At 41.7% G+C, this 26156-nt stretch overlaps 1 protein-coding gene across 2 annotated transcripts in view; it reads left to right on the top strand.

The window, feature by feature from the left end:
• sft2d1 (SFT2 domain containing 1) overlaps window positions 1-26156 on the top strand; it is a 33749-nt gene that overhangs the window by 3571 nt on the left and 4022 nt on the right. Inside the window, exons 3-8 of one of the 2 annotated variants that reach the window (XR_014620064.1) lie at window positions 1748-1833; window positions 8570-8651; window positions 9659-9694; window positions 9801-9859; window positions 20140-20227; window positions 23055-23084. Coding sequence is in view for 1 of the 2 variants with exons in the window: in XM_084321205.1 (XP_084177331.1) it covers window positions 1748-1833; window positions 8570-8651; window positions 9659-9694; window positions 9801-9859; window positions 23055-23084 (293 nt within the window). In the remaining variant the exon portion in view is untranslated. The remainder of the gene's footprint in view (window positions 1-1747; window positions 1834-8569; window positions 8652-9658; window positions 9695-9800; window positions 9860-20139; window positions 20228-23054; window positions 23085-26156) is intronic. The other variant, XM_084321205.1, reaches the window with a different exon arrangement.

Raw genomic sequence — 26156 nt, 5'->3', positions numbered from 1 at the left:
TATTCTTCTTGGGAACATGTTGGAAACAAAAGTCGACAGACTTTCACATGTTATCCATGTACCCCTTGTTTTTATACTATTGTATAAATTGTATGTACTAAATAAAAATCAGCTGAATAAGATAGATCGTTAATCATTATTTGTGAGATAATATTGTTCAGAATATAAGAAATTGTTTCCCCCCTAGAAAGGAAACTGAAGGGGCATCATATTATTCCCAGTGTCTAAACTTTTAAATGTTGTTTAAATGCATTCACAACAACGGATTGCGCCAGTCCCCAAGCCAGCCGTCGTTTTTTTTCTCCATCTCCCTCTCAGCCTGCAGTCTGCGGTGACGGGCGCACAAAAAGAAAGTGCATACACAGTGACAGGCGTGTGTGTAGAGATGGAGAGACACCGCAACCAGCTGGAACAAAGGGGCTCGAAAGTCGACCAAGTTAACAAATAACAGAGGAGGAGTTACGATGCCAATTTTCAGATCATAGTGATCGACGAACTGTTGAGCACCCAATAAATATGATGTTACAGAGTGTAATGTTAGAAGATGGCGAGCCCGAAAAGACCGCCTTAAAAACATGACTCTTTAAAAAACAAGATTTGCTCTTCAAAAAGGTATTTGTCCAAAATGAAAAAGAGGGGTTGTCTTTCCTTCGGACCAATATGGTAATCGGCATTACAAAATGTCATGATACGCAGCAGCCCTATTTGCGGCAACAGTTTTTTAATATTCCTCCGAAACCGTTGTAGATGTTTTTTTTATGTTTAGGGAAGTAACACGGGTAAACTACTTCTTAGTTTCATCCTTGAAAGAAATGGTCAGGGCAGTTTCACAAACACTTCAGAGATACAAAAAGAACTGTTAGACTTGCCACAGCAGATGACAGTTCCTGATAACGCCCTAAAAATACTGTCTACTGAAAAATCCACACTATAGGCCTATGTGACGTTCCGAAAGCCTGCTCCCACCACACTCAATATCGGTGCCCCAGTGCCATGTGTTTGCTTATAGTCTACCACATCTAGGTAGATTTTTAAAGAGCTGCCCTGCCCCTGACCTTCTTCAAATACGAGTACCGGGATTATTTAATTGTCATCCTCCAGCCCAAGTGTTTATAGGGAAAGCTTTATGAAAATGTGACACCAGAGGGAGCCCATATCCATAAAGACATGTTAGGCAGGGACTACAGATGAAAACTAGCTCATTGGCTAACTCTGGCACATTTACATTGATGTGGACTGGAAACTGATGTTGTGCACTGTCCCTAGGTTTAAAAAAAAAAATAAAGTTTCTTATCTTTGAAGGATTCAGTGACCTACTTTATCCAATGCATCTCCTCTATGGATGTCTGGCTTAGGGCTCTTCTGATTACCATATTTTGGGCTTCGAAGCTTCAGTAGTACTAGTAATCATCATCGACGTTGAATAATCAAAGTTTCATTCTTCTCGCACAAAAGTTTCAATGCGGTGGGTAAATGAGAGCTGTGGTTTTCTTATGTTTGATCTGATTCTCAAAATGAATTATTAAAATGATTATTTCCACAAGCTATTTCTTATGCTGATGTATACACATATTTGGAGGGGTAAAAAAAACGACCACCAAAAACTAAGCATTTGAATATGATGAATATCGATTTTTTTTTAATATTGATTACCATGGCAGTGATCGAAGCTTTGAGGCATTCTGGTCCGGCGGCTACATTGTTTTTGTTGACTTGACAATGAGCGCATTCTTATTTGTCTCACCAGGGCACAGCACTGCTCTTCTTGCCTGGTGCGGGCATGAAGCTTTTCGCCGTCTTCTACACATTAGGGAATATCGCAGCTCTCTCCAGGTAAGATTTTATAGTAAAGCTCCTGTATCGATGAGTCAAAGCCAGGATATTCGCTGCCTTTCCTAGCATGTTGCACTGATACTGGTATAGGATACTGGATTGATGCCGTGTCTGAGAATTTCCCCTGTACTAGAATACATTGCCGGGAATCATGTGTATTGCGTAACCTGTCGGAAGTCAATGTGAAGTGACTTGGGGACTAGAACCATGTTGGATCTCTAAAATGGAAAAAGTATTTCAATCTTTTTTTTGACCAATGACCAAAAATGAATGGTGTATGTCTGTTAAGCAAGAGTGACCTTACCTGCCCGGCAGAAATGGAGCAATCTTGACATCACTCTTCAAGCCTGACACCTAGCGTTGGGGATAACATCTATATGGAATTGTTTTATTTGAATTGATTGATTGATTGAAAACTTTTAACAAATTGCAGAATGGGTACAATACAGTACGGCTCAATACACACAATTGTTAAGGGGATGCAGACCAGAGAAAGACTTTCGTCTTGTTTACATCAGGGTCCCCCATTTTCAATTCATCGTAACATTTGACATACACGACATGCAGACATTTATGACATACAAGATATACAAATATATACAGTACTGTTTAAGAGACAGAGTTTCTAAAAGAGAGTATATACATTTGAGGGGGAAGAAACTGTACATTGGAGGGGGTTGGGTGGGTGTGGGGGAGGGGGTGTTGGATATTCACAGGGGCCAGTTTCTAATTGCAGCCTCCCATAGGTGCACTTTGAGAGCGGTGTTGAAGGTGGGTAGGGATTCACATTATTTTACGGCTATAGGTAGGGCGTTCCACATTGATGTGGCATAATTGCGAAACGTGTTTAGTCCCTTGTTTGAGCCGAATCTGGATTGAACATGATTTGTGGAACTCCCTCTGGTGTTGTGGTCGTGGAATTCACTGACCTTTGGGAAGTATTTCGACATGTACATGGGTACCTTTAGTGGTGTAGTGTATCTTGTAGACCAGGCCCATTGCAAGTTGCTGTACTCTGTCGTCTACTCTAAGCCATCCTAGGTTGTCAAAATGGGCAGGGGTGAGGTGGGTTTTAGGAGTAAGGTCAAGCAGTAGTCTGACCAGTTTGTTTTGTGATGTTTTTAGTGCCTTTGAGGTGATTTGGTACCATGGGGTGCAAGCATAGTCATAGTACCCTGAATGAGTGCTCCTGTTAGAGTCTTCAGGGTATTCTTGTTTACCAGAGAGGAGATCCGGTACAATAATCTTGTTCGTTGGTTGACTTTTTTTATTACATTGGTTGCCATTTTGTCACAGGAAAGATTTGCCTAGATGGGATTCAACCCAGGTATGTAATTTCATCTTTCCTTGTGACAATATTGTCACCCACTGTAACAGAGAAGCTGTTGGTCTTGCTCAGTTTGTTATGTGATCCAAAGAGAATGGACTCTGTTTTACCCAGGTGTAATGATAGTTTATCAGCGAGCCAGGTGCAGATAGTAGTGTACTCTGTTTACCTCCACCATTTGTTCTCTCCCCTCCAGGTAGGATTGCATCCAGCTCACTGATAAACTATCAAAACTAGGGATGTCCGATATTATCGGCCTACCGATATTGGCATAAAAATGTGATATCGGAAAATATCGGTATCGGTTTAAAAAAAAAATAATTTGAATTTAATAAAAGAGAAATTACATTTATTTAACCTTTATTTACCCAGGCAAGCAAGTAAGAACTAATTATTATTTTATTTATTGTCAAAGTATGCATAATGTTGTGTTAATTACACAACAAGATATATGTAATGTTAATTACCTGAAATTATTCAGTTTTTTGGGGGGGGGTTTGATATCGGTTGATATCGGTATCGGAAATTAAGAGTTGGACAATATCGGTATCGGTAAAAAAGCCAATATCGAGCATCCCTAATCAAAACCAATTGCTTTTAGCTTGTCAATCAGAATGGAGTGATTGACAGTGTGGAAAGCCTTTTGTAGGTCCAGCATGACCATGCTGCAGTATTTTCCCCCGTCCACCTCTTGTTTGATGTGGTCGTTCAAATAGAGAAGGCATGCGTCAGTGGAGTGGGATGTTCTGAAGCCAGATTGGAATTTGTAGATTAAATTTTTTTCCGCAAGGTACTTTTCGATCTGTTCGTAGACATTTTTTCCATGACTTTCGAGATGGAGGTAAGAATAGAAACAGGGCGGTAGTTGCCTGGGTCTAATTTGCTGCCTTTTTTGTGCAGGGCGGTCACTCTCGCAATTTTCAAGTGTTTGGGGACGTGCCCCTGTTTTATGGAGAGGCTTATTATGCATGTGATGACTGGGGTGATGGCGGCTGCTGAGTCTCTGAGGAATTTGGAGGGGATATTGTCATGGCCAGTGGCCTTGTTAGGTTGGAGGGCACTCAGTTTTTTGAGTACCTCAACTGTTGTTACCATTTCAAGTTTGAAGTTGTCTTTGCGGACCCCTAGGTTTTTGTAGTAGGCTAGGATGTGTTCTACCCCAAAATTCCCTGAGTGAGAGAGGGTAGTTTATTAACCAGTGTTGTGGCTATGTTTGTAAAGAATATGTTTAGGTATTTGGCCACATCCAGTTAGTCTGTGATGAGAGTTTTCTGTCTTTATCTTTATAAATCTGGGTTTTAGTTTTTTGCTGCAGCCTAGTTGGTTGTTGAGTAATTTCCAAAGTTCACAGGGTTTGTTTTTGTTTTCCTCAGTTTTGTCATTGATAAAATTATTTTGTGCAGATTTGATCATACATCGTTTCTTAGTCTGTTTCTTTGTTGTTTGAGTTCAACCACGTGGGCTTGGAGATCACCGTTTGAGCTTTTGGCAAGCTTTGACTGGCTTTTATGAAGTTCAGAGCATTTATTGTCTCTGGTTTTCATAGCGGTCAGTATTTCTGAGTGCATCCATGGCTCAGTGCGATTTTTAACCCTGGTGGTTCTTAGGGGGTCATGTTGTTTAGTATTGTTGAGAATTTGGTTTTTAAACCAAGCCATGTTTCTTCAACTAGTGTACCACTGAGCTCATCTGACCAGTCCAGGCTCTCCAGTTCTTGGTTAAAGGCCTCACTAGAGTAGGTTTTGAGGTCCCTAGATGTGACTGTTTTGTGAAAATGGTCAATAGGAGAAAATAGTCAAGGAAATTGCGTTTGTAGTTCACTAGCGGTCTGCTGGATGACCTCACCCTGCAGAGTTTCTCGGGGGACCGATGCAGCCAAGCTCTCGAGACACAGAGCCTGTTGGTACGTTTTATATCCGATAATCGCATGTCCTCCTTTTTAAGGGTTAGTGTTACTCCTTACAACAGAATGATGGGATTCAGGTAAAAAGATGATCTGTGAAATGCCCTTTAATGTACTAGTCAACCTGTAACATTTTTGGGTCGAGATATATTGACTTTTCTCAGAGATGAGAAAAGCCAATAATAGTGTAATAGTGTTCCTATTAGAACGTCCGTTGCCCAGGAGTGTTATGTCTCATAACATGGTATTCCACAAAAGCACATTTAAGCCAAACAGTATTTTAACTAGTTGAATGATGCATTTTTGTAAACAAAATAAAATAATTATAATTAATTATAAATGTGTGTACCGGTATATGTATTTATGAGTTCACAAATAATGCCAAAGTCACATATGACTCCTCCACGCTAACGTCGGTGACAGCTGGAGTCCATTGATGCAACAACAGCTCTGAGCAAAAGTCATAGAGCAGCAGCAGTACAAGAGCAGAGTGGGTGTCTCTGTTGAGAAGCCCTCTTCCATCACCCGCCCACTGCCCATCGCAGGGGGTCTGCGTCAAACCACAGCTGCCCTGCCCACTCGGCTGAACACAGCACGGCTGAGATATCCGTTGTTTGTGTGCCTCTGACGAAGTATCCCAACGTCAAACTCCCCTCTCTATAGTGCTGGGGTTAGCTGAGAGAATGCAGTTGGGTGAATGACGGCGGTCTTGAGTGTCATCGTGGCTAGGCGAGCTCAATGCCGTTACTCCACTTTGTAACACCTCGCTCTGTGGCAAAGTGGTGAAGAAAATATGTGTTACTCTACACACTCCACTGTGTGTGTGAGAGCTGGAGAGTGCTCATTGCTCACTCTAAAACCCACACAGGCTATAAAGCCTACTCGTATGGTGCTATGCCCATATTATACTGAATATTAGAAACCTGATTCAATTCAAACCTTTTATTTATTCTCAAGGGACAATTGAGGTCACCCTCATTTTCAATGTCGTCGAGACTTACAGACATTTCAATGCACAAATATTTTTATAATACAAAATAATAACTAGATATATAGCACCTTTTCATACATGGATGGCAGCTCAAAGTGCTTCACAGCAAATATTATAAAATGAACATAGGCATAAAATTGGCATACAGTTGACAGAATAAAAGCAATGCATAAAATGCAGACATATAGGTATAAAGGTAGTGCAACGTAGAACGTGCAGACCTAAGAATAGTCATAAAATAAGTACAACAAGTAGTGTTGCTCAAAGGCATGTGAACCCCCCCCCCCCCCCCCCCGGAACAGCCAGTCCCCCAAACACTCCACAAATCAATCCCCCCCCCCCCCGATAAAGCATGCCATGACCGAAGGAGAACACAAACAGCCTGCGTGCCACTCACACCGCCATGCACGGTGACGGGAATGCCACCCGGGAATGATGTTGGGACAGTGTGCCTAACTTTAGTGCCAAAAGATTTACCAGAGTTTAACAGTAGTAGTAGGTATGTAATAAAAGTTACCAGTAAGTAAAGCAGCGTGTTGCTGAATAAGAGCATCCGTGCTCAGAAAACCTACCCTGGGTAAATAAAGGTTACACACAAAAAAAAATACCCCTATCTCTTTGAATGGGGAGTTATGGCATACGTAAAATTGTTTTTATTTCATATTTGAAGTCTCTGGTAAATAACTTACAACACAGAATGTTAAAGTCAATGGTTACATTGGTCAAAAAGGACAATTTTGTGATAGAGAAATGCCCTTTTTCCACTTAGATCAGCTTCTGCACATGCACCATGTGGTGGAATGTATTTCTCGTAAACTGAAAAGAAGTACAGAAAATACTATTTAAAGCTTTTGCATGAACTCTGTAATTTTCCACTGCAAGAGACTAAGAAACGCAAACATTTTTCACTTCAGCCATCCAGTAGTTTCTGACACATATGGACCACAATGGAAACAAGCCATGGCTTTATTGTGTTTTATCCATTTTTGACCAGCGTGATGACACTGTTATTGTCTTTTTCAAATGTTTGTCCTACGATTATGTCAAAATAAAGTATTCAATCAATCAAACACAGAGTCCTTAGTTACCCGCCCACAAGCCATTTGGCAGAGATCATTATTAAGTTTATAATCACATTTAATTTTCTCTTTATTTTGCAGTAAGCCATCTTTAGTGTTAAAGATCAAAACTACTACAGTGATCGGTCTGCTCATTACATAGACTGTCTCTGGATGCTGGCAGTTATGTGATGGAGTGTACTGTGTATTGAATGCACAGTTGCAATTCAACTGAATTTCCATTAACACATTGGTTGCCAACAACGAGATTTCTCGTTATTGTCCGCCATGCGTTGGTTGCCAATAACGATATTTCTCGTTATTTCTTTTATTAGCGATATCCATTAATTTTTCATCCGTCCAGCCTGACGTTATCATTGGGAATGGCTCTGAGCTCGGAAAGGGCAAATATTGTCTCCCGGTTGGTAATGCACATCATTGGATTGGATTGAGTGAAAAAGTGCATCAGAGAAAAACTCCGGTCCAGGGTTTCCCCATCTCTGGCAAGCAGTGTCTGTTACCAGATTCACTGGCGAGGCTCTGAGCAGCTTTCGATTATGTGTTTCGGACTATAACGTTGGATCAATAAACGCGATCAATATTTGATGGAATGGCGATCAGGAATTGGATTAATCTTTTTGCAGAACATCTGATCTGAGCTAAGGAATCTTATGTTACCAGTTTGGGTTAATCAGAGTTGTTTTTCACAGCGTTCACAACGTGTGTGTGGCGTTAGGCGCTGAGCGCGGCACGAATAAATGATTTTTCAGCCCGCTTTTGTATCGTGCATAAGAACACAAATACTCTCGATAATCTAGCGTTTATTTGAAAACGATTAATAAATCAGCCGGAAAATGACAACGTGTTTTGTGTATTCCAGTAAATGGCTATTATCGCAGATTTCTCTGGAATTACTAGAACTCTCAAACTATACTCGTATTCAAAACGGTATAAAACGGAAATGTACCGATGAGAAAACAATCCGTTTCGTACATGTTGACTGCAAGCAAGTCATTGATAAGCGACTGGTGTATTAGACACACAGCCATCATTTAAGATATAGTTTAATCGCTCGCAAATGTGCTCAAGTGATAAATAGTCATATCCGGCTGGCAACCAATGTGTTAAATGGGGATATTTTAACTAAAACATGCCACAAGACCTACTATTGCCTTATGTATGTATGTATTCCCCCCCAAAATAAGTTCACTATTATAAGCAACGTTTTTTTTAATTAAAATTGGCAAAATTCTCCTAAAATCCAGGGCTAAAAGTTTCCGACCCTTTGCATCCCGGGTGATAAATATTACCAACCCGATGCGCCAGATGGTTTGTTACACAGATCTCGTGATCTTGCCAATACAGCTGTATTGCATGGTAAAATATTACACAGTTGCATTGATTATTTAGAGATGTAATGACTGACTGTATATATTCTTCTGTCTTCTCACCCAAAGCACTTGTTTCCTAATGGGACCATTTAAACAACTGAAGCGTATGTTTGAACCAACCAGACTGATAGCCACCATTGTTATGCTGGTATGTATATTACTGTATTTTCTTTAATGCAAAGCACCTCATATATTGGCAATGTCACTCACTGAATCATTCAGTCAATCATTGATTTATTCATTCATTGTACGTCCCGTATTGTTAGTGTTGTGTGGTTGCTAGGGTCCAAAGCAAGCTCAGCTTTACATATCACTCATTCTATATAGAGTAGAAAAGACCAAACGCTGTGGTTGCCCTCAACATTAGCTAATTTCCCACACATTTCATTAGTCATGACATTCACCATTTGTGACACTTTTGTAAGTTGCATGACTAATTGAAAATGTGGAGCACTGGAAGCTGCATAGAATCTGCCTCATTGCGAAAGTTATATGCTGTAAATTAATGGTGAAAATAATTCTGGAACCAGGGAAAGGTCATGAATGCTCTGCTCTGTAAGCCCTCTGTGAGGCAAGGCACAGATAAGTGGCATCACCATTAACCACTCCTTAGAATGATGGCGCTATGTCCACACATAGCTTACCTTTACGTGTGTGTGATTGCTACCTCACTGAACTGCTGCCGCTCGCACTGCGCACTAGGGCTGGGCGATTAATCGAAATAAAATTGATCTCGATTCATAGACCTATGCAATCTAATTTCTAAATTATGACTATTGATTTTTATTAAAAAATGTATTTTTTTATTTTGTTTTTACTTAATTTTTTTTAAACGATGACGATTCTGACTTGAGTTATTTTGTATGTTACAAGAGACTTTTAAGTTTAAGTCAAGCACTTTCATATGTTATGTTTAAGTTTAAGTCGAGCACTTTTATATGTTATGTTGTCTATTTAAGAAAGAGTGCAATAAATGATTTTATTGAAAAAATAAGAATCGTGGGAGAATCGTGATCTCAATTATTAGAGAGAAGAATCGTGATTCACATTTGAGCAAGAATCGCCCAGCCCTACCGCGCACGTGTCCACACGGAGATAGAGCGAGAGAGCCATTCTACTTTGCAAGATGTTTACTTTGTTACCTCTCTTCCCCAGCTCTGCCTCATCCTGACACTTTGTGCAGTGTTTTGGGTAAGTACGTAGACCACATGCCTACACAGGCTGAAACGATTAAGGCTTGTGCTATGTAACATCTTGTGCAAAATGTTAACGTTGTATACTGTTTTGTGTTTCACAGTGGGGGAAAAGGGGGCTGGCTATCATATTCTGTATTCTGCAGTTCTTGGCAATGACATGGTAAGTACCATTTGTCACTCGTCGTTGTAGTGTGCCATATCTCCATTGGCTGTTCAGATGGAGACATGTTCACATGATGGGGATTTGGCCTTTTCTTCAGCTGCTTCTTCAGCTTGCAGTCAGTGAGCTGGGTTGACTTGGCTGGCCGTGGTTTAGTTTATTTGACGAGGACAATGCACATTAAAAATAAATATGCTAGATTTAGCCAAGAAGGATAGTATTCATTCGTAGTCCCTGGACAAGTATAAAAAAACAGGCGTTAGACATCAAGCAGACATTGGTTCATGGATTAAAAGGAAATTACCGGTATAGTAACAATGTCAATATTCTATATTTGTGTGGTGATTAGGATTTCAGTGTTTCCCCTAGGATTTTTTTCAGGGGGGGTGGTAGGCCCCCCAAAATTACTAGTGTTGTCGCGGGGCATGCGTGTCACAGATACGTGGTGTCAACAGTGTCGTAGTAAGGCGGTTGTTAGTATCTGTGCATTTCTCTACACTGAGCTGAAATGAAACGATTGCACATACATTAGGTAAATAAATATTAACAATATTTATTTACAACACAAATTTACTTATTTACAATTTGACATACAGTAGTGACGACACACATATGAACTATTTACAATACAGGGACAGTGTTTACCACAGGATTTTATTAGACTGTGGTGGGTGAACCTCGGACCCTCTAGGGGGGTCTGGGGGCATGCTCCTCCGGAATTGTTTTTTTGTTGTTGTATATTTTAAAGTTAAATGCATCAATCTGGTGCACTTTGAGAGCAAGATAAAAAGGCCAGATCTATGATGAACTTTGTGCTCAAAACACAAAATCGACTAGACTAGTACTTCCCAATCCTCTCCTTGGAGCACCCCAGCCGTTCCATGTATTTGTTAAATTCCACCACCAGCACACCTGATTCAACTTAACAAGCCCTTAATTAGTTTAATCAGGTGTGCTGGTGGTGGAATTTAACAAATGCATGGAACGGCTGGGGTGTCTCGAGGAGAGGTTTGGGAACCACTGGTAGAGCATACATTTGAGCCATCAAATAAATGAAGCAAAAGTGGTTTACCTGTGTTGAACTGGTTTATTTTTTATTACTATTACGACCACTGCCAATACTACTGATACATCCCTATTGGCAATGTATCAGTCTAGGTAATTAATGGGAAACACTGAGGGAGGCACATACAACACTAACTATTTACAACCAGTGTCAGAGCGAGTGCACTCAAGTTGTTTGGAAATTCTGAGTGCACACTGGACGCTCTGACCAAAGAGTCAGTTTATCAGAGCGGAGCAGATTTTCACTTAACTCACCTTAACTAGGGCCCTATGAAATCCGTTTTTATCTTTTCCTGTTTTCGGATTTCTCTGTTTAAAATCTTCCCGTTTTTGGATTTTCTCTGATTTAATATTTCTTCCTTTGGATTTAACAAAAAAAACAATACAAAATTCTGTTTTTAACTAACTTGAATAATACATCTGCAAACAGTGCCAGTGTAGTTCAGTGCCAGTTAGGTTATGAGGTTTCTTTTTTTCAATTAAGTTCAGGTCAATGCAGTTCAACTGCCAGTGCAGTGCAATAACTAAATAATAATTAAATAGTTAAATAATACAAAATAATAATTTGTTTAAAAGAAATCAAGAAAAAAAAACTGTAAAATGTCATTTATTTCAAAGAGATGTCCTTTTTAAAGGTTCATGCTTCTCCCCATCTCTGGCTGACATCACCATTGTGATACATGATGGTTAGGCCTTTGTGTTTTCCTCAGTGAGGGATTCTCTTTTGTCTGTCAGCAGCGTTTTGTATACTTGCTGAAGCTTCTCTCTGTATAATAATTTTTTAAGTTTAAATATCAACATTATCTGGCCAACCTCAGTAAATACTATCAAACTTTCCAAAGACCAGAGTTGGAACAGACACGCGACGCTAGTCAGTCTCAGAATGGATTTGGTAGGTTTTTTCTCTGTCTCCGTAGACCGTGCCGCACCACCGTTTTAAAGTCTTAGTGATGATTGATTGATTGATTGATATGAAAACCGATTTATGTATAATTTAGCTAGCTCGCCAACGTTACTGTGATTAAAGCAAACTTTATCAAAAAAAAATTATTAAAGAAAAAAATTGAAATTTTTTTATTAGAATTTTTTCAGGGGGGGGGGGGTGGGGGGGTCTACAGTCTACACTCTGCGCAAGGCTGTTAAACTAGCGAAAAGGACGTATGCTGACAAGATGGAGGCACAAATGGCACAGAATGACACAAGAGGCTTATGGCGGGGACTGAGGACGATAACTGACTACAAAGTCGGCGCCCCCTCAATGGGGAGCGACAACGCCTCTCTCGCGGACCAGCTCAACACCTTCTACGCACGATTTGGTGCAAACAGTGGCGCCGCTAGCTCAACGGCTAGTGACGTCACTGGCGCGCCGGCTGTTGTGGAGGGGGGGGGGGGGGCATCCGTGGGGCGGGGACGCTCTCTCGTTGACGGTACACAGTGTGAGAAGAGCATTTATGCAGGTGAACACCAGAAAGGCTGCTGGCCCAGATGGAATAACAGGACGCATACTTAAGTCCTTTGCCAACCAGCTAGCCCCTGTGTTCACCACCATATTTAATCGATCCCTGGCGGAGTCAGTGGTCCCTGCCTGCTTCAAGATGTCTACCATTATCCCGGTACCAAAGAAACCCTCCCCAACAGGTCTCAATGACTACAGACCGGTGGCACTCACCTCTGTGGCCATGAAATGTTTTGAGAGGCTGGTCAAGGATCACATTTGTGCCTCCCCTCCCCAGTGATATGGACCCTATGCAATTTGCATACAGGCCAAACAGGTCCACTGATGATGTGGTCTCCCAAGTACTGCACAGCACCCTCTCTCACCTAGACAGCCAGAAGGGGGGCTATGTGAGACTGTTGTTCATTGACTACAGCTCAGCGTTCAACACCATAGTCCCCACCAGACTGGTGGACAAGCTGATTGAGCTGGGTCTGAGCTCCGCTCTGAGCGCCTGGATACTGGACTTTCTGAGTGAAAGGCCCCAGGCGGTTAGGGTGGGGGGTCAGACCTCCAACACCATCACCCTGAGCATCGGGTCCCCCCAGGGCTGTCTTCTGAGCCCCCTGCTGTACTCACTATACACACATGACTGTGTGGCCAAGTTCAGCTCCAACTCCATAGTGAAGTTTGCGGACGACACAGTGGTGGTGGGGCTGATCTCGGACAACGACGAGAAGGCCTATCGGGAGGAGGTTGAGGTACTGGAACGCTGGTGCCAGGACAACAGCCTGCTCCTGAACATTGGTAAAACCAAGGAGCTGATCGTGGATTTTAGGAGGAGACAGCAGGAGACACACACACCAGAGGATAAATGGGGCTACCGTGGACAGGGTGAGCAGCTTCAAGTACCTGGGGGTCCACATCTCAGAGGATCTGACATGGACAACACGCATAGACTCAGTCGTAAAAAAGGCGAAGCAGCGCCTCTACCACCTGAGACAGTTAAGGAAGTTCGGAGTATCTGGGAAGATACTCCAGTCCTTCTACTCCGGAGCTGTAGAGAGCATCTTGACTGGAAACATCACTGCCTGGTATGGAAACAGCACGGCACAGGACAAGAAGGCCCTACAGAGAGTGGTGCGCTCAGCCGAGGGTACCACGGGTATTGCACTACCACCCCTGCAGGTCCTATACAACAAGAGGTGCAAATCCAGAGCCTGCAGAATAATGAAAGACCCTCATCACCCCAACAACAGCTTGTTCATGCTGCTGCGGTCAGGCAAACGCCTGCGAACACCAGCAACTAGGACAGAGAGACTTCGGCTCAGCTTCTTCCCCCAGGCCATCAGAGCCTTGAACACTGAACTCTCCACACACAAGCACACATGAGCACACACACAACACACACACCACTACACTGTACACGCCTCACACACTAGCAGCCACTTTAACCCTTTCTCTGCCACGCTTATGTACATCCTTATACCATCCTTTGCCAGCTCTATTTGTCTATGGAGAAGTTCCCCTTCTTTGCAGGGCTATAACTTTTTAAATTGTATTGCTAAATTGACATTACTATGGCCCATTCAACGTCAATTATCTATCGTTCAGGATGTAGGAACGTTATACTTTTTCATTCACATATTCATACTAAAATACGGTCTAATGTATAAATATGTTTTTATCGTTTTCTGCAGCATTCTGCAGAACGTGATTTATAGCCCTAAATGCATTATATTGATGATCAAATACAGTTTGATAGCGATCGGCGCCAGATAAAAAATTTCAAATGGACGTGCTTCTAGAAGTTACTACTTATCATCTGATGTTGACCGGATGGGGGGGGGGGGGGGTCGTTTATAATTCCGTGGCCAACGTTAGATGATTCATGTAGTGTGGGTGATATGATCATCATAGCAGTTTTGTATCGAACACGATAAAAATAAACTCTGAAACTTACCCCAGTCTCCTCGGGCCATTGGGCGATGAGCATGGAGCAAAAATATTGCTATTATGCGATGTTGAAATATGCGATCCATCTCCAGGTTGTATAATAGTATATACGTCCAAATCATGTTGTTTATCGAGTTATAGGTAACGGATCGCTATCCATTGTGTCGAGCTTGAGTCCCGGGAGCTATAGCGAGTGGTCGGACCGAATTTGGATGAGCACCAGTTTCCGTTTCCGGTTTGCTGTTTGGGCGATCCGCCGATCGGCCACCAGATGGCGCTCTTGAACCGTTGGAGAGTTGAGAGGGGATCAACGGTAGATCTCAAGTCTCCGCGGGAGAAATATGATTGCCATCACAGATTTTTGAAATATTGATCTCAATGACGTGTTACGGCGTCATTGGCAGATTAAGCATGGCGGGGAATGACGTGTTACGGCGTCCTTGGCGATTAAAGGGTTAACATGAGTACACACACACTCATGCTGCACACGCTCACACTTATGGCCACTTTACAAAAGAAAGGTCACTTTAAGAATAGTATAGTATAACTTGAGATTGTATAATATAGCATTGTATAACAGTGTACATATAAAGACCCAGTGCCTCATCCGTAGCTAACAGTGTATTGCACTACCACAGGACCTAGCATGTCCTACCATGCTCTGTAAATAACTCATGTACATATACCGATATGCCCTACTTTGTTTACTTGTTTTATTGCACAATGTCGTTCTATTGGATTCTTATTATATATTACTATTGTATTATGCACATCCTTGTGGGCAAGACCCCCTGCATTTCATTGTATACTTGTATGCCGTGACAAATAAAACTCTTTACTTGACGGCGGGCTCTGGCTCAGCAGAGACGATTTTGGGAAATAATCAAATTGCGATTTTTCTGACGGATATTGCGATTGTGATAAAATTTGCGATTATAATTTTTTTTTAAGCAGCCCCACAGAGGTTTATTGTAAAATGCGGCTTGCATCTGGCCTACGCATGGGTCTTTTCGGGACACCGAGCCTGAAAATGTTTCTTTTTACCTGGGAATCGATACCGTTTTTTTTTCTGTACTTTACTCCTCCCCCCCCCCCCCCCCCCCGTCTCTGAAGTCTGAAGTCTAAACTTCACAACACTCAATCTAAAACCCCTTGCCTCCCTCTCTCAAACCGATCTTGTATCTCAATGGGACTTCCTGGTTAAATACATTAAAAAATATTGCGATTTTTATTTTTATTTTTTGCGATTTGATCATTTCATCATTTCAAATTTTAATTTAAAATCTATTAATCGTTCAGCCCTAGCCTGGAGTAGGATGGACCTGTTGTATCACTTTCAATCATTTCAGGAAGTAGGTTTTCAGAAGAAATATGAAGCGAGAAGATTGGTCAATACAAAATGAAAGCTCTATTGTCATCAAGTTAATTGCAATTTCTGTTTTAAGTAAATTGACCACAATCACATTCCTTAGTCCCACAAAGGAGACAGGTGGCTATTTCAGCATTTGTACAAACTCATCATTTGATCAAACCAATGCTACTCCAATGTTTCTCCAGAGATCACAACTACAATTTGAGATTGAGATCACAGGTGAAAGATCTAATGTGCCGATCTGATTACATACGGTGTGTATATTTATATAAAACAATACAGAGCCCAATGAAGCACTGTTGTGCTTCAAGCAGTGTTGTGTATATACCAGTAGCTTGATAGTATAGTCGGGTTGAATTTCTGCACAGCAGCGAGTACAAATTCCTCTAGGTGATTTGTCAGCGTTTGTGTGTTTGTTAATGCAAGCATATTTGCACAGTATGCAGGGGAATGCGTACCCCCCCCCCCCCCCCCCCCCCCCCAGCACCTACAAGAGAAGGGAATGGTTGGTCTCTGGGCAGCAGACACCTACGTCACTGGTCCAGACTAATGCCTTTTGTAACTGGCTTGCTTTTGCACTAACATAGTATACACTTCCGCTCTGGCTTGGCTTTGCTGCGTCTTGAGTCATCACCATGGCAACCACTAGCTGCAAGTCCAGAGTGAGTACATACATAGTGCACTGACTCAACACGTAGGCACTGAGACGTATCTGTGGGAATGTGCCTCCATGATATGCCTTGGCGTAATGTGGGTCAATAGCCACACTCAGCCGGACAACGTCGAGGTCGTCTACGGCTGAATTTTCTCAACTGCAGATCGGAAAGTAACTTTTATATAGTGCTTTTCTACTAGTCTTCCAACCACTGAAGGTGCTTTACAACGTATGCCTCACATGATTCACCCATTCATACACACACACACCAACTACAGATGAGGCACCCATGCATGGCACAAAGCTGCTCGTTGGAAGCAGTTGCTGTGTTCAGGGTTTTGCTCAATGCTGCCGGGCAGTGGTGCAGTCGTAATATGGGACCTGCCCGGACGCCACGTGCATGCGCACAGAACAGATTATTATTATGCAGAATAAATAGTAGGAAACATGTTTGTATAGCAAATGACTAGTTTTAGTTTAGTTTTTGTAAATATTGCCTTGAAATAGAGAAGCTGAAAAAGGTAGCAGGATGTAGCCTTCAATATATAAAGAAATTATATTGTCAACAGATATGGTTGAAAAACAAATAATGTTTTAAATGTAATTGTAGTTACAATTTCTTTAATTGAATGAACTTAAACTAGAAAAGTAAATACAAACTAAATTAACAATGTAACTTAGTTTACAGAAGGACAGTTTCCTTCTGAAGCACAACTTAATGCCTCATCCTTGATCCTTCCAGTCGGGACCATTTGTCACATAGTGAGAGGTTCCACAGCTCAAGCAAACCCCCACCAATTGGTACAGGCTTGTATTTTGGTTTGGCTCTTCTCGTTCTTTGTTATGCTATCTGTATCCTATTATTATGCAAAGTCTAGGTCAGGGGTGGGCAACTTTGTATATGGTGAGGGCCACAAAATGTCCACAATCAATCTGGGGGGCCGCATTGTTTATCGGCAGTCCCGCCAGTAGTACCCCATCACTCAAATAGCCCTAATAGTCACAAGGTATATAAACAATTATAATTTGTTGTAACTTTGTTTTTATTCCATTTCAAATGCATTTAGTAATGCAATTTCAACTTTATGAATTTATAAACAGCTGAATTTAAAAGTATTGCTGTGTAACCCCAAATATATACAAAAATTATCAATTATAATTAAGGCTTCTAATAAAATAAATGTATGAACTTAAAGCCCACTGCTCAACAAACACAAAGCAGCATTCCTGCTGCATTTCACTACAACAGTAAATCAAAAGTGCAATAATAAATGATTTTGTTAAATGTATAAACTTGTATCCTGCTACTAAACAAAACATTATAACACTGAAATGCATGTTATGGATATGAAGCACTCAGGAATGTTTTGTTTAGTAGCAGGATAAAAGTGTATACATTTAACAATCATTTATTATTGCACTTTTGATTTACTGTTGTAGTGAAATGCAGCAGGAATGCTGCTTTGTGTTTGTGTTATTAGTGTTATCTGAACACTACAAAAGTAAACAAGTAAAGTGCAAGTAAAGTAAAGTGCAATACTACATGCCTCCCATTGACCCTTTATCAAACTGGCATGACATTCACCCTCGCCCCACAGTGGGTCAATAATGGTTATAATAATAATAATAATAATAATAATAATAATGGTCCCCTCTCTACACCTCTCCATCATCTCCCCCCCTCTCTACATCTCTTCATCATCTCTTCCCCCCTCTCTACACCTCTTCATCATCTCCTTCCCCCCCTCTACACCTCTTCATCATCTCCTCCTCCCCCCTGTCTTTAATGAGTCACTTGTGGTCTCTCCATTTGGCGCACAATAGCAGGAATGTCAACTTCAATGTTTGTGCATGCAATCTGCATCAGATGAAATAATGTTTCATCCGACAGCCTGTTTCTCTACTTGACTTGACTTGATGTGCTTCATGTTTGAGAAATTGCTCTCACATATGTATGTGCTCCCAAACATACTGGCCATAGAGAGGGCAAAGTCCCTGAGGAGTGGGAAGCGGGGCTCAGGTAGCAGTTTCCAAAACGAAATTCCCCTCTCATTTCTCTTTGCTTGAAAAAAAGGATCTGACTGTAGCTCGCACAGTTCAAGCTGCAACGGTGGGGGCTGCTCTGACACCGTAGCGGTGAGGGGGCCGGCAAACAGCGCTATCCGTGACTGCATGCCGTTGAAATCTTCAAACCGATCATTGAATTGCATTTGCAGTGTTTCAATGTCGCTCCTGTACTTTCTGACGGCTCAGCCATCGGATTTCTGTGTGTAGCTGCAAGTCGCCATAATCAGTGTCCATCTCTTCCAAAAAGGAGACAAACTTTCTATGGTTTAGTGACCTGTTGCCTCCACGAATTAGATTGGTAACCTTGGTAACCAAATCCATAACATGGCTGTAGTAGTCAAGCTTCTTGGCACAGAGAGCCTCCTATATCAGATAAAAAAAAAGAAAAACTATTTAACGACTCTCGCATATAATTTGACTACACTCGACTCGCATTGGTCATTATAGTGACCCACAATAGATGGAAATTATGTTAGCGAACTTACCTGGGCCCCGTTCCCCGTACCTGGTTCAACTAAGTCGATCAAGATGTCATTATCCAGATTCAGTTAACCCGATGTTTGAAGCCGGGATTTTCCTGTTCCTCGAAGGTGGATTCAGTCTCGTTAACTCGATTCAGACTTGAGACCCAGGCTAAATGCGCGCGGCCGCTTCAGTTGAAAAGCCAGCACGTATCGATGGCAGAGATCCTGATTCTCTAACGGCATTGATTGATTAATTGATTTAAAACTTTATTGACAGATTGCAATACGGCTCGATCGCCTCGCCGACAAGTTAAATGCGTTATCTATAGGCTACTTTAAGTCCCTCATTACCTCAATCAATCAGATTATATTTCTTTAAACTTGCCTGCTGGATTGAATAATCAAATGAGATCTTGCTAGCGAAAATAATTAGTTAAACTGTTATACAGAATTACGATACGGCTCTCTTACCCATTGATTGATGTGTGGTCGATCTTTTACTTATCTCCACTGTGGTCTAATGGGTTGTTCTTTTGACTTTCACGCAGACGACCGGGGTTCGAAACCCTAGTCTTTTCCTTCTTTTTGCAATATAGGAATAATTCAATTTGGTGCACGTTGAGAGCTATATAAAGAATGACATCCTCAATGCATGTAGATTTATAATATTTTAACTTAAAACCAGGCTACTTTGGCGTATAATCATTAATATTATATTCAAAAAAAATTATATTGGAAACACGGGGTTTCAAACACCGGTCGCTGGGTTGGCAGGCTTGAGCACTACCGCTGAGCCACTGTGCCAGATGGGATAAATTCATTGTTTATACATTAATGAACGAGAGACCCGTGTTTAGAATATTCTTTATTTTGAATGAAGTTTTATTTCTTTATCCTCATTCATTAATGTGACGTCAACGGCTCATTCAATTTCTCAAATCCGTCAAACAGCGCATCTCATCAGACATCTTAATCCCAGTTACAATTAAAATAACCACATAAATGTGTACATCGCACCAAGCAAGCGCCACGCTATATATAACGTGCATTATTTAGGACAAAGTGAATTTAGTATCAGCATTTTGGGTCTATTTTACATTTCAAAAGCCCCCTCTGGAAGAATGGAGCACAAAAACGTAATTCAGAATGGTATAATGCAGATCGTAGACTGTGGGAATAATTTCAGGAAACGGGCTGTCACTTCTTTGTGGGGGCGTGGCGATGGTTGATCCGGCTAACTTGAACTTAAACCCTGCTTTCGACCAGGCTCAAACTTTTGGATCTGTTGTCATGGTGATCTGGACAATCCAGGTACGGGGAGCCGGAAAGTCCGGCTTAAGTCAGACTTATCCAGGTAAGTCAGAGTTATCCAGGTACGGGGAACGGGGCCCTGATGTATAATGCAGTGCAGCATTGGACACTCAACGCCACTCTGCCTTAGAAGCCCGGCGAATCCTGTGTGTTTTCCTTTCATTGCCGGTGCTCCATCGGTAACAACAGCCGACAGTTTATCAAAACCCCCATATTGCTGCACGGCACTTTCAACAGCGTTTCTTATGTCCACACTAGGGCTGACCCCTATTAGTCAAATAGTCGACTAATCGATCGAAAGGAGCCATAGTCGACTGCCAACTCTTCTTAGTCGAATACAATACAATTTTTTTTTTTTTTTTTTATATTGGCCTGGGGCCGCATGGAACGTCGGTGAGGGCCGCATGCGGCCCGCGGGCCGCCAGTTGCCCCTCCCTGGTCTAGGTGATAGATAAGTGGGTACTTGGCAGCAGGGATGGCGCGACGAGTCCAGTGACAATTGTGAACGCATTTTTGTGTGCGCGTGCACATCCGTGCGCGACTGCGCGTACACATCCGTGTGCGATTGCGTGTACTTCTGCTCAGCGAACTACTAGGATGGCGTGGTACCCCGTCCACCCACCACTGCATCCCTGCTGCCGGGAGCAAACTGGAAACCTTCAGATTACCAGACGACCGCTCTCCCTCCTGAGCTGACTGCCATCCTCATGCATTCATAGTCGAACAATGCCCCCCTGTTTTGAAATAGCTCTAATATGTACAGTATTGTTTCGCTTCTCCCCCGCCCCAAGGCCAACTGGAGTGTGTCTAGCTGGCTTACAAAAGAGCCAGAAAACGGTGACTATTTAAGCATTACATCACGCGCAGGAGTGGTTTGTGAACAATAAACCATGCCTAGGGGTGGTCGTTAGACCCCCCTAGGCATGGTTTATTGTTCACAAATCACGACTGCAAGTGGTGTAATGCTTTTATACAACTGCCACATTCATCCAACCTTATTGCTATACAATAAACACACATTAATCGAAGATTTATTGAGAACCATCCGCCAGAAAAAGTAGTTCCCAAAAAAGAGAAGTTGCCTCCATGTGGAAGCAGCTCGGAAGTGCATTCAACTGTTCTCAGTAGGACATCCAACCAACTAACACATCCAACTGTCTTTCAACTAAGACATCCAACCAACTAACACATCCAACGGTCTTTCAACTAAGACATCCAACCAACTAACACATCCAACTTTTCTTTAGTTTTTAATTATGAAGTTAGTGGTTGTTATTGGAATGATTGATTGATTGATTGAAAATTGTATTACCAGATGCAGAATGGGTACAATACAGTACGGCTCAATACACACAATTGTTAAGGGGATGCAGACCTACTTTCTATAGAAGTTCATTCTTAGATGTTTTACCTATTGAAAGTAGGTAAAAATTGTATCGGAAGCTTCATAATGTTATCTTTCAAAAGAGACCAGGCTCATGCATGTGCTATAAGTATAAAGTATAGTATTTTGGTTTCCAAAAAAAGTATGCAGTCCTCAAGTTCAACACAATACTGTATATGTGCAAAATGAATCGTTCCAGCAAAGTAGGCGTTGTTATACTGCATACATCTAAAAGGACCGCTCTTGGCAATCTGAAGCGGTTAAGCAGCCACTCATCTGCCTCTGCAAATAGATCTAGAGTCTATCTCTCTGCATAAAAGCCTGGCTGGCAGTGTGCATAGTCCAGTGCGTGCTCCAAGTCAGACTGGATGGCACATAACGGACTCTCTCTCTCTCTACCAAATCCGCTCTGAGGCAACGGAATGCAGTGCGTATGACGCGGGTCAAAGTCGGTTGTTTATTTATTTTTACAGTTTGCATACGAGGTGGTCCGCAAATGTTCTTGATAACAATCTAGTGCTCCGCATAAACAAGAAGTTTGGGAACTACTGATCTAGACATTTCTAAATATGCGTGCGGCCAGAGCATCTAACTGTTCTAACAGCAATATATAATCCATTTCAGAAGTTATTATAATAATAATTATTGAAAAGTTCTGGGTTTTTGAAGTTGTCTTTGGGGGCAATTGACCAATCTGGGTAAGAGTTTCTTATCTGGGTAAGAGTGCTCTCGACCACTCTTATAATTTGGTCTTGGCTAATAGAAAAACAAAAATAAGAAAACATGGCTGAATCCCAGGTAAGAACAAAATAAGAAAAAATGCTAGTTAAGAACAAAATAAGAGGAAATTGGTTCTTATATCGCTTCGTGAATGAGGCCCATTGTCTTGAATACAGGGCACCACGTGTAGGATTTGACTTTACGTCTGACTACCAAGCTGTCTTGAATCATCAGATCACCCGCTTAGACCACCATGGTGTGTTTTTTTAATCCTTGCACACTTTAATGACTATAATCCTTTCATTAAGTTAATGCATCATTAAAATAATGGCTTTACAACATATGTGTGTTAATCATCAAAATGCCATTGTGGAGGAGAGATAACGGATGTTTAATTTTCAGACCCCATATCAGCCTAGAGCACTAAATTGTTACGTTGTTGCTTGCTTTTATCATCTCTCAGCCATTGGGAAGTCTTTGAGTAGCAAGTGAGCAATAATTTGCCTAGAAAAATATGAAGTATTGAGGTAATAAAGGGATAAGTATGCAAGAGAACTGGGTTGTGCTGTCCCCAAAGAGCATAGTAAGAGGTCATGTTTTAGTATGGTGGTCACTGGCAGATAATTGTTTCTTCTGTCACAGCGCCAGTGTCTTCAATTAGATTAGTTTAAGTCCAGCATTTTCTACTGGATTATCAACTCTCATCTGCTCTCAATATCTTAAGTCCTGACTCTCCACTTAATCTGTTTTCTTTCTTCTCTTTCAGGTATAGCATCTCCTACATTCCATTTGCAAGGTAAGGAACATGAATTATTTCCACATATTACATTGGCTACATTTTAAAGGGATGGTTTGGATTTTTGGACATTACGTTGTATGCAAAACGTGCCAGTAGTGGATGCAAAGCTATTGGCTTACTTACAGAGTCCCGCAGTCTGTGTTCTGGCCGTGTTCCAAGCGAGCTGGGAAGCTTTAGAAAATGGCAGAAACAGGTCATGAAACCACAACATGCAGGCAAAGGGTTAACCGGCTCCATAACAAAACCACGGTCCTACAGCATTTTGAAACGGCTGATGGGCCGTGTTACCAGTGAAACGGCTCCAGCATGTAGTGATGCACTGTCTTTTTCAGAAACTAAATAATAATAATAATAATAATAAAGTGATTGCAGAATCCATAGTGCTGGAGGACGATGATTTTGTGTTCGAAATAGGTCATCCTTTTACATGCATTATGTGGTGTCGATTACAACTTTTGGGTTTTCGTGACCCTGTTTTGCTTCCGGTTTGCTCGGAAACCCGAACAGAATTTGGACCATGGGACTCTGTAAGTAAGTTAATAGCTAATTTGCTTCCACTACACTACTCGCAAGTATTTCATACAACCGAATGTGCCGATCCCTGAACCCAACATGTTGCATTGGCATTAGGGCTGCAACTAATGACTATTTTGGTAGTCTACTAATCTGTCCATTATTTTTTCGATTAGTCGACTAATCGAAAAACAATTATATCATTTTTTTTTTTTTTTTTTTTTTTTTTTTTTTTTGCACTACCTATCTTTGTGAAAGTGGCTTCTCAGCTCTGGTCCAGCTGAAGACGGAGCAGAGGAACAGATTGGACATTGAGCATGACCTCAGAGTTGCTTTGAGACTCTTGTCAGGACCAAACAATATCCCCAGTTATCCCATTAGTTCCCCCAAACTTACTGTCGGTCTGTTATGTTAAGCTAAGAAGTCTTCAGCTGGCTGGACCAGAGCTGAGAAGCCACTTTCACAAAGATAGGTAGTGCAAAAAAAAAAATAATAATAATAATAAAAAAAAAATTATGACTAATCGACGCAACAATTTCTCGTTGACTGTTTTTCATAATCGTCGATTATGTCGACTAATCGTTGCAGCCCTAATTGGCATTGTCAGTCTTACCAGCTCTGGGCAGAGGTTGCTAGCAAGCTTGATGGCTTTTCACGTAGACTAAGAGTGTAACCATCGCGCATCTCCACCGTCAGTATGAGGTTGATATAACGTTACCCTTCCATTAGCCCAGTTCAGACCATTGCTTATGTCCGTCTCTACCTGGCTCTCCATTCGTAGAATCATGGTGTTTTAACCATGAGAATATGTCGACAGACTTGACGGTGTAGACCGCTTCATTGAAGTGCTATACTGTACAACACACCCTTGTGAACCACTAGTGATCATCCAAATGCCATAAACGTGGACAATGTCAGAGGATACTTCAGCTCCCAGAAACAAACGTACAGATTTGGGGTTTCATGTTTGCATTAGCGGCAGTCCGTTCACAAATGGTTCTGTGCCAACTACACACACGATGAGGTGGTCCTTTGACTGAAAACATGTTTTTATTTACTTCTAAACATGTGGCTGTTGGCCTCCACCATATGGCTGTAATCCCTCCTAGAGCTAAAAGAGGAGACACGCAAGCACCATGTTGTTGTTTCAAACCCCCTCTTCTGCCTCAACTCCATTTGCTTGATGACGAATAGCAAGAGAAAACAATGCTTTGTGGAATAATGCTCTTATAGCCACAATTACCCAAATATTTCTCCCTCTGTTATGGCTTTTATTTTATTGTGGTAAGCTTGAATTAAGCCTTTTAGGGTCAACGCACACTACAAAACATTAAGATTTAGACCTGGTTTAAGCCATTCCATATAACCGTAGAAGATCGGGATGAAAAGCCCAACACTATAGTTTTACTCTGAGGTCCCATCATCATAATCCAGAAAATCTGACTGGGAAAGATTAATTTGATCAGTCGAATGGTGATTTACCTAGTCTTGGAATCTCATCTGAGGCTCAAATGATTTTGGTTTGTTATAAATGTGTTCTCCGTGCTCAAGTATTTTAATACTCAGACTGGGCCATATGGCCCACCACCTTCAGTGATCTCCCAAATCCAAAAATGAGGGGGGAAGGATGTTGTTTTGTCAGCCCAGCTGTGAGCCAGGGGGCATCTCTCTGATGCCCCCAGGAATCCCCAATAAGTGCCCTGTGTTGGGGGCGCTGACTCTTAAATCTACCCTGACAGCTGAGATACCCCCTACGACCACCCCTTACCCCCCCTCTCCTCCCCTCCCCCAAGCCGAAAGCTAAGGAGACCATAATAGCGGGGCGAGACAAAGAGCCTGCCCGTGCCAGATGAACCCATAACTGTATGGAGAAATTGTACAGATTTGCCTATTTCATTCTAGCTGGTCTGACTGGTGAAAAATGTCATCCTTGTTGGTTGATGTTTTTAGTTTTATTTTCTCACTCCCTTCTTGTTATTTTCATTCCTCATCCATTTAATATATTATTTTTCATGTCAACATATGTCCCTCTCTCTCGGTTAATCATCTTGGTTAAATCCATTTTTATTTAATGAATACATTTTTTTTCATAGTTTTTTTGGGATTGGATTATTTGGGTCTATTTCCCCCCCATGTCCTCACAGAGTGACTACAATGTTTTGATCAGTGAGCTTTGTCCATCTGAATGCTATAGTAAGGAAAAAGAATCAGCCGCCAGCCTTCCCCGCATCACGGTCTGTGGCGTGACGTCTGGTTAGAGATGATGCCCACATGGCAGGTGGGCTTGATCCTTTAATGTATTTTACCTCCGTTGTGTCTATTTTTAGTCCGGCACGCTCACAGACCCGTAGTAAAGAAAAACCTGCTGCATCTGCTTGTTCTTGCAATGCACCCAGGTTATCTCTTTGCTCCCGACGTCTTGTCAGAAGTAGGGGAAGTCTCAGCATCATCTATTATTCATACGCCGTCCTTAAAGGCTGAAATAGCTGCGTGCCTCCACCAGTAAAGATAAAAAAAAATAAGCCAATCTGTGGTTATAAAGGCAGTGCTGATATT

Source organism: Notolepis coatsorum (genome assembly GCF_963971535.1).
Source record: "Notolepis coatsorum genome assembly, chromosome: 9".
Lineage (NCBI taxonomy): Eukaryota > Metazoa > Chordata > Actinopteri > Aulopiformes > Paralepididae > Notolepis > Notolepis coatsorum.
The sequence above is the reverse complement of the archived record's forward strand: the minus strand, read 5'-3'. Positions and strand labels throughout refer to the sequence as shown.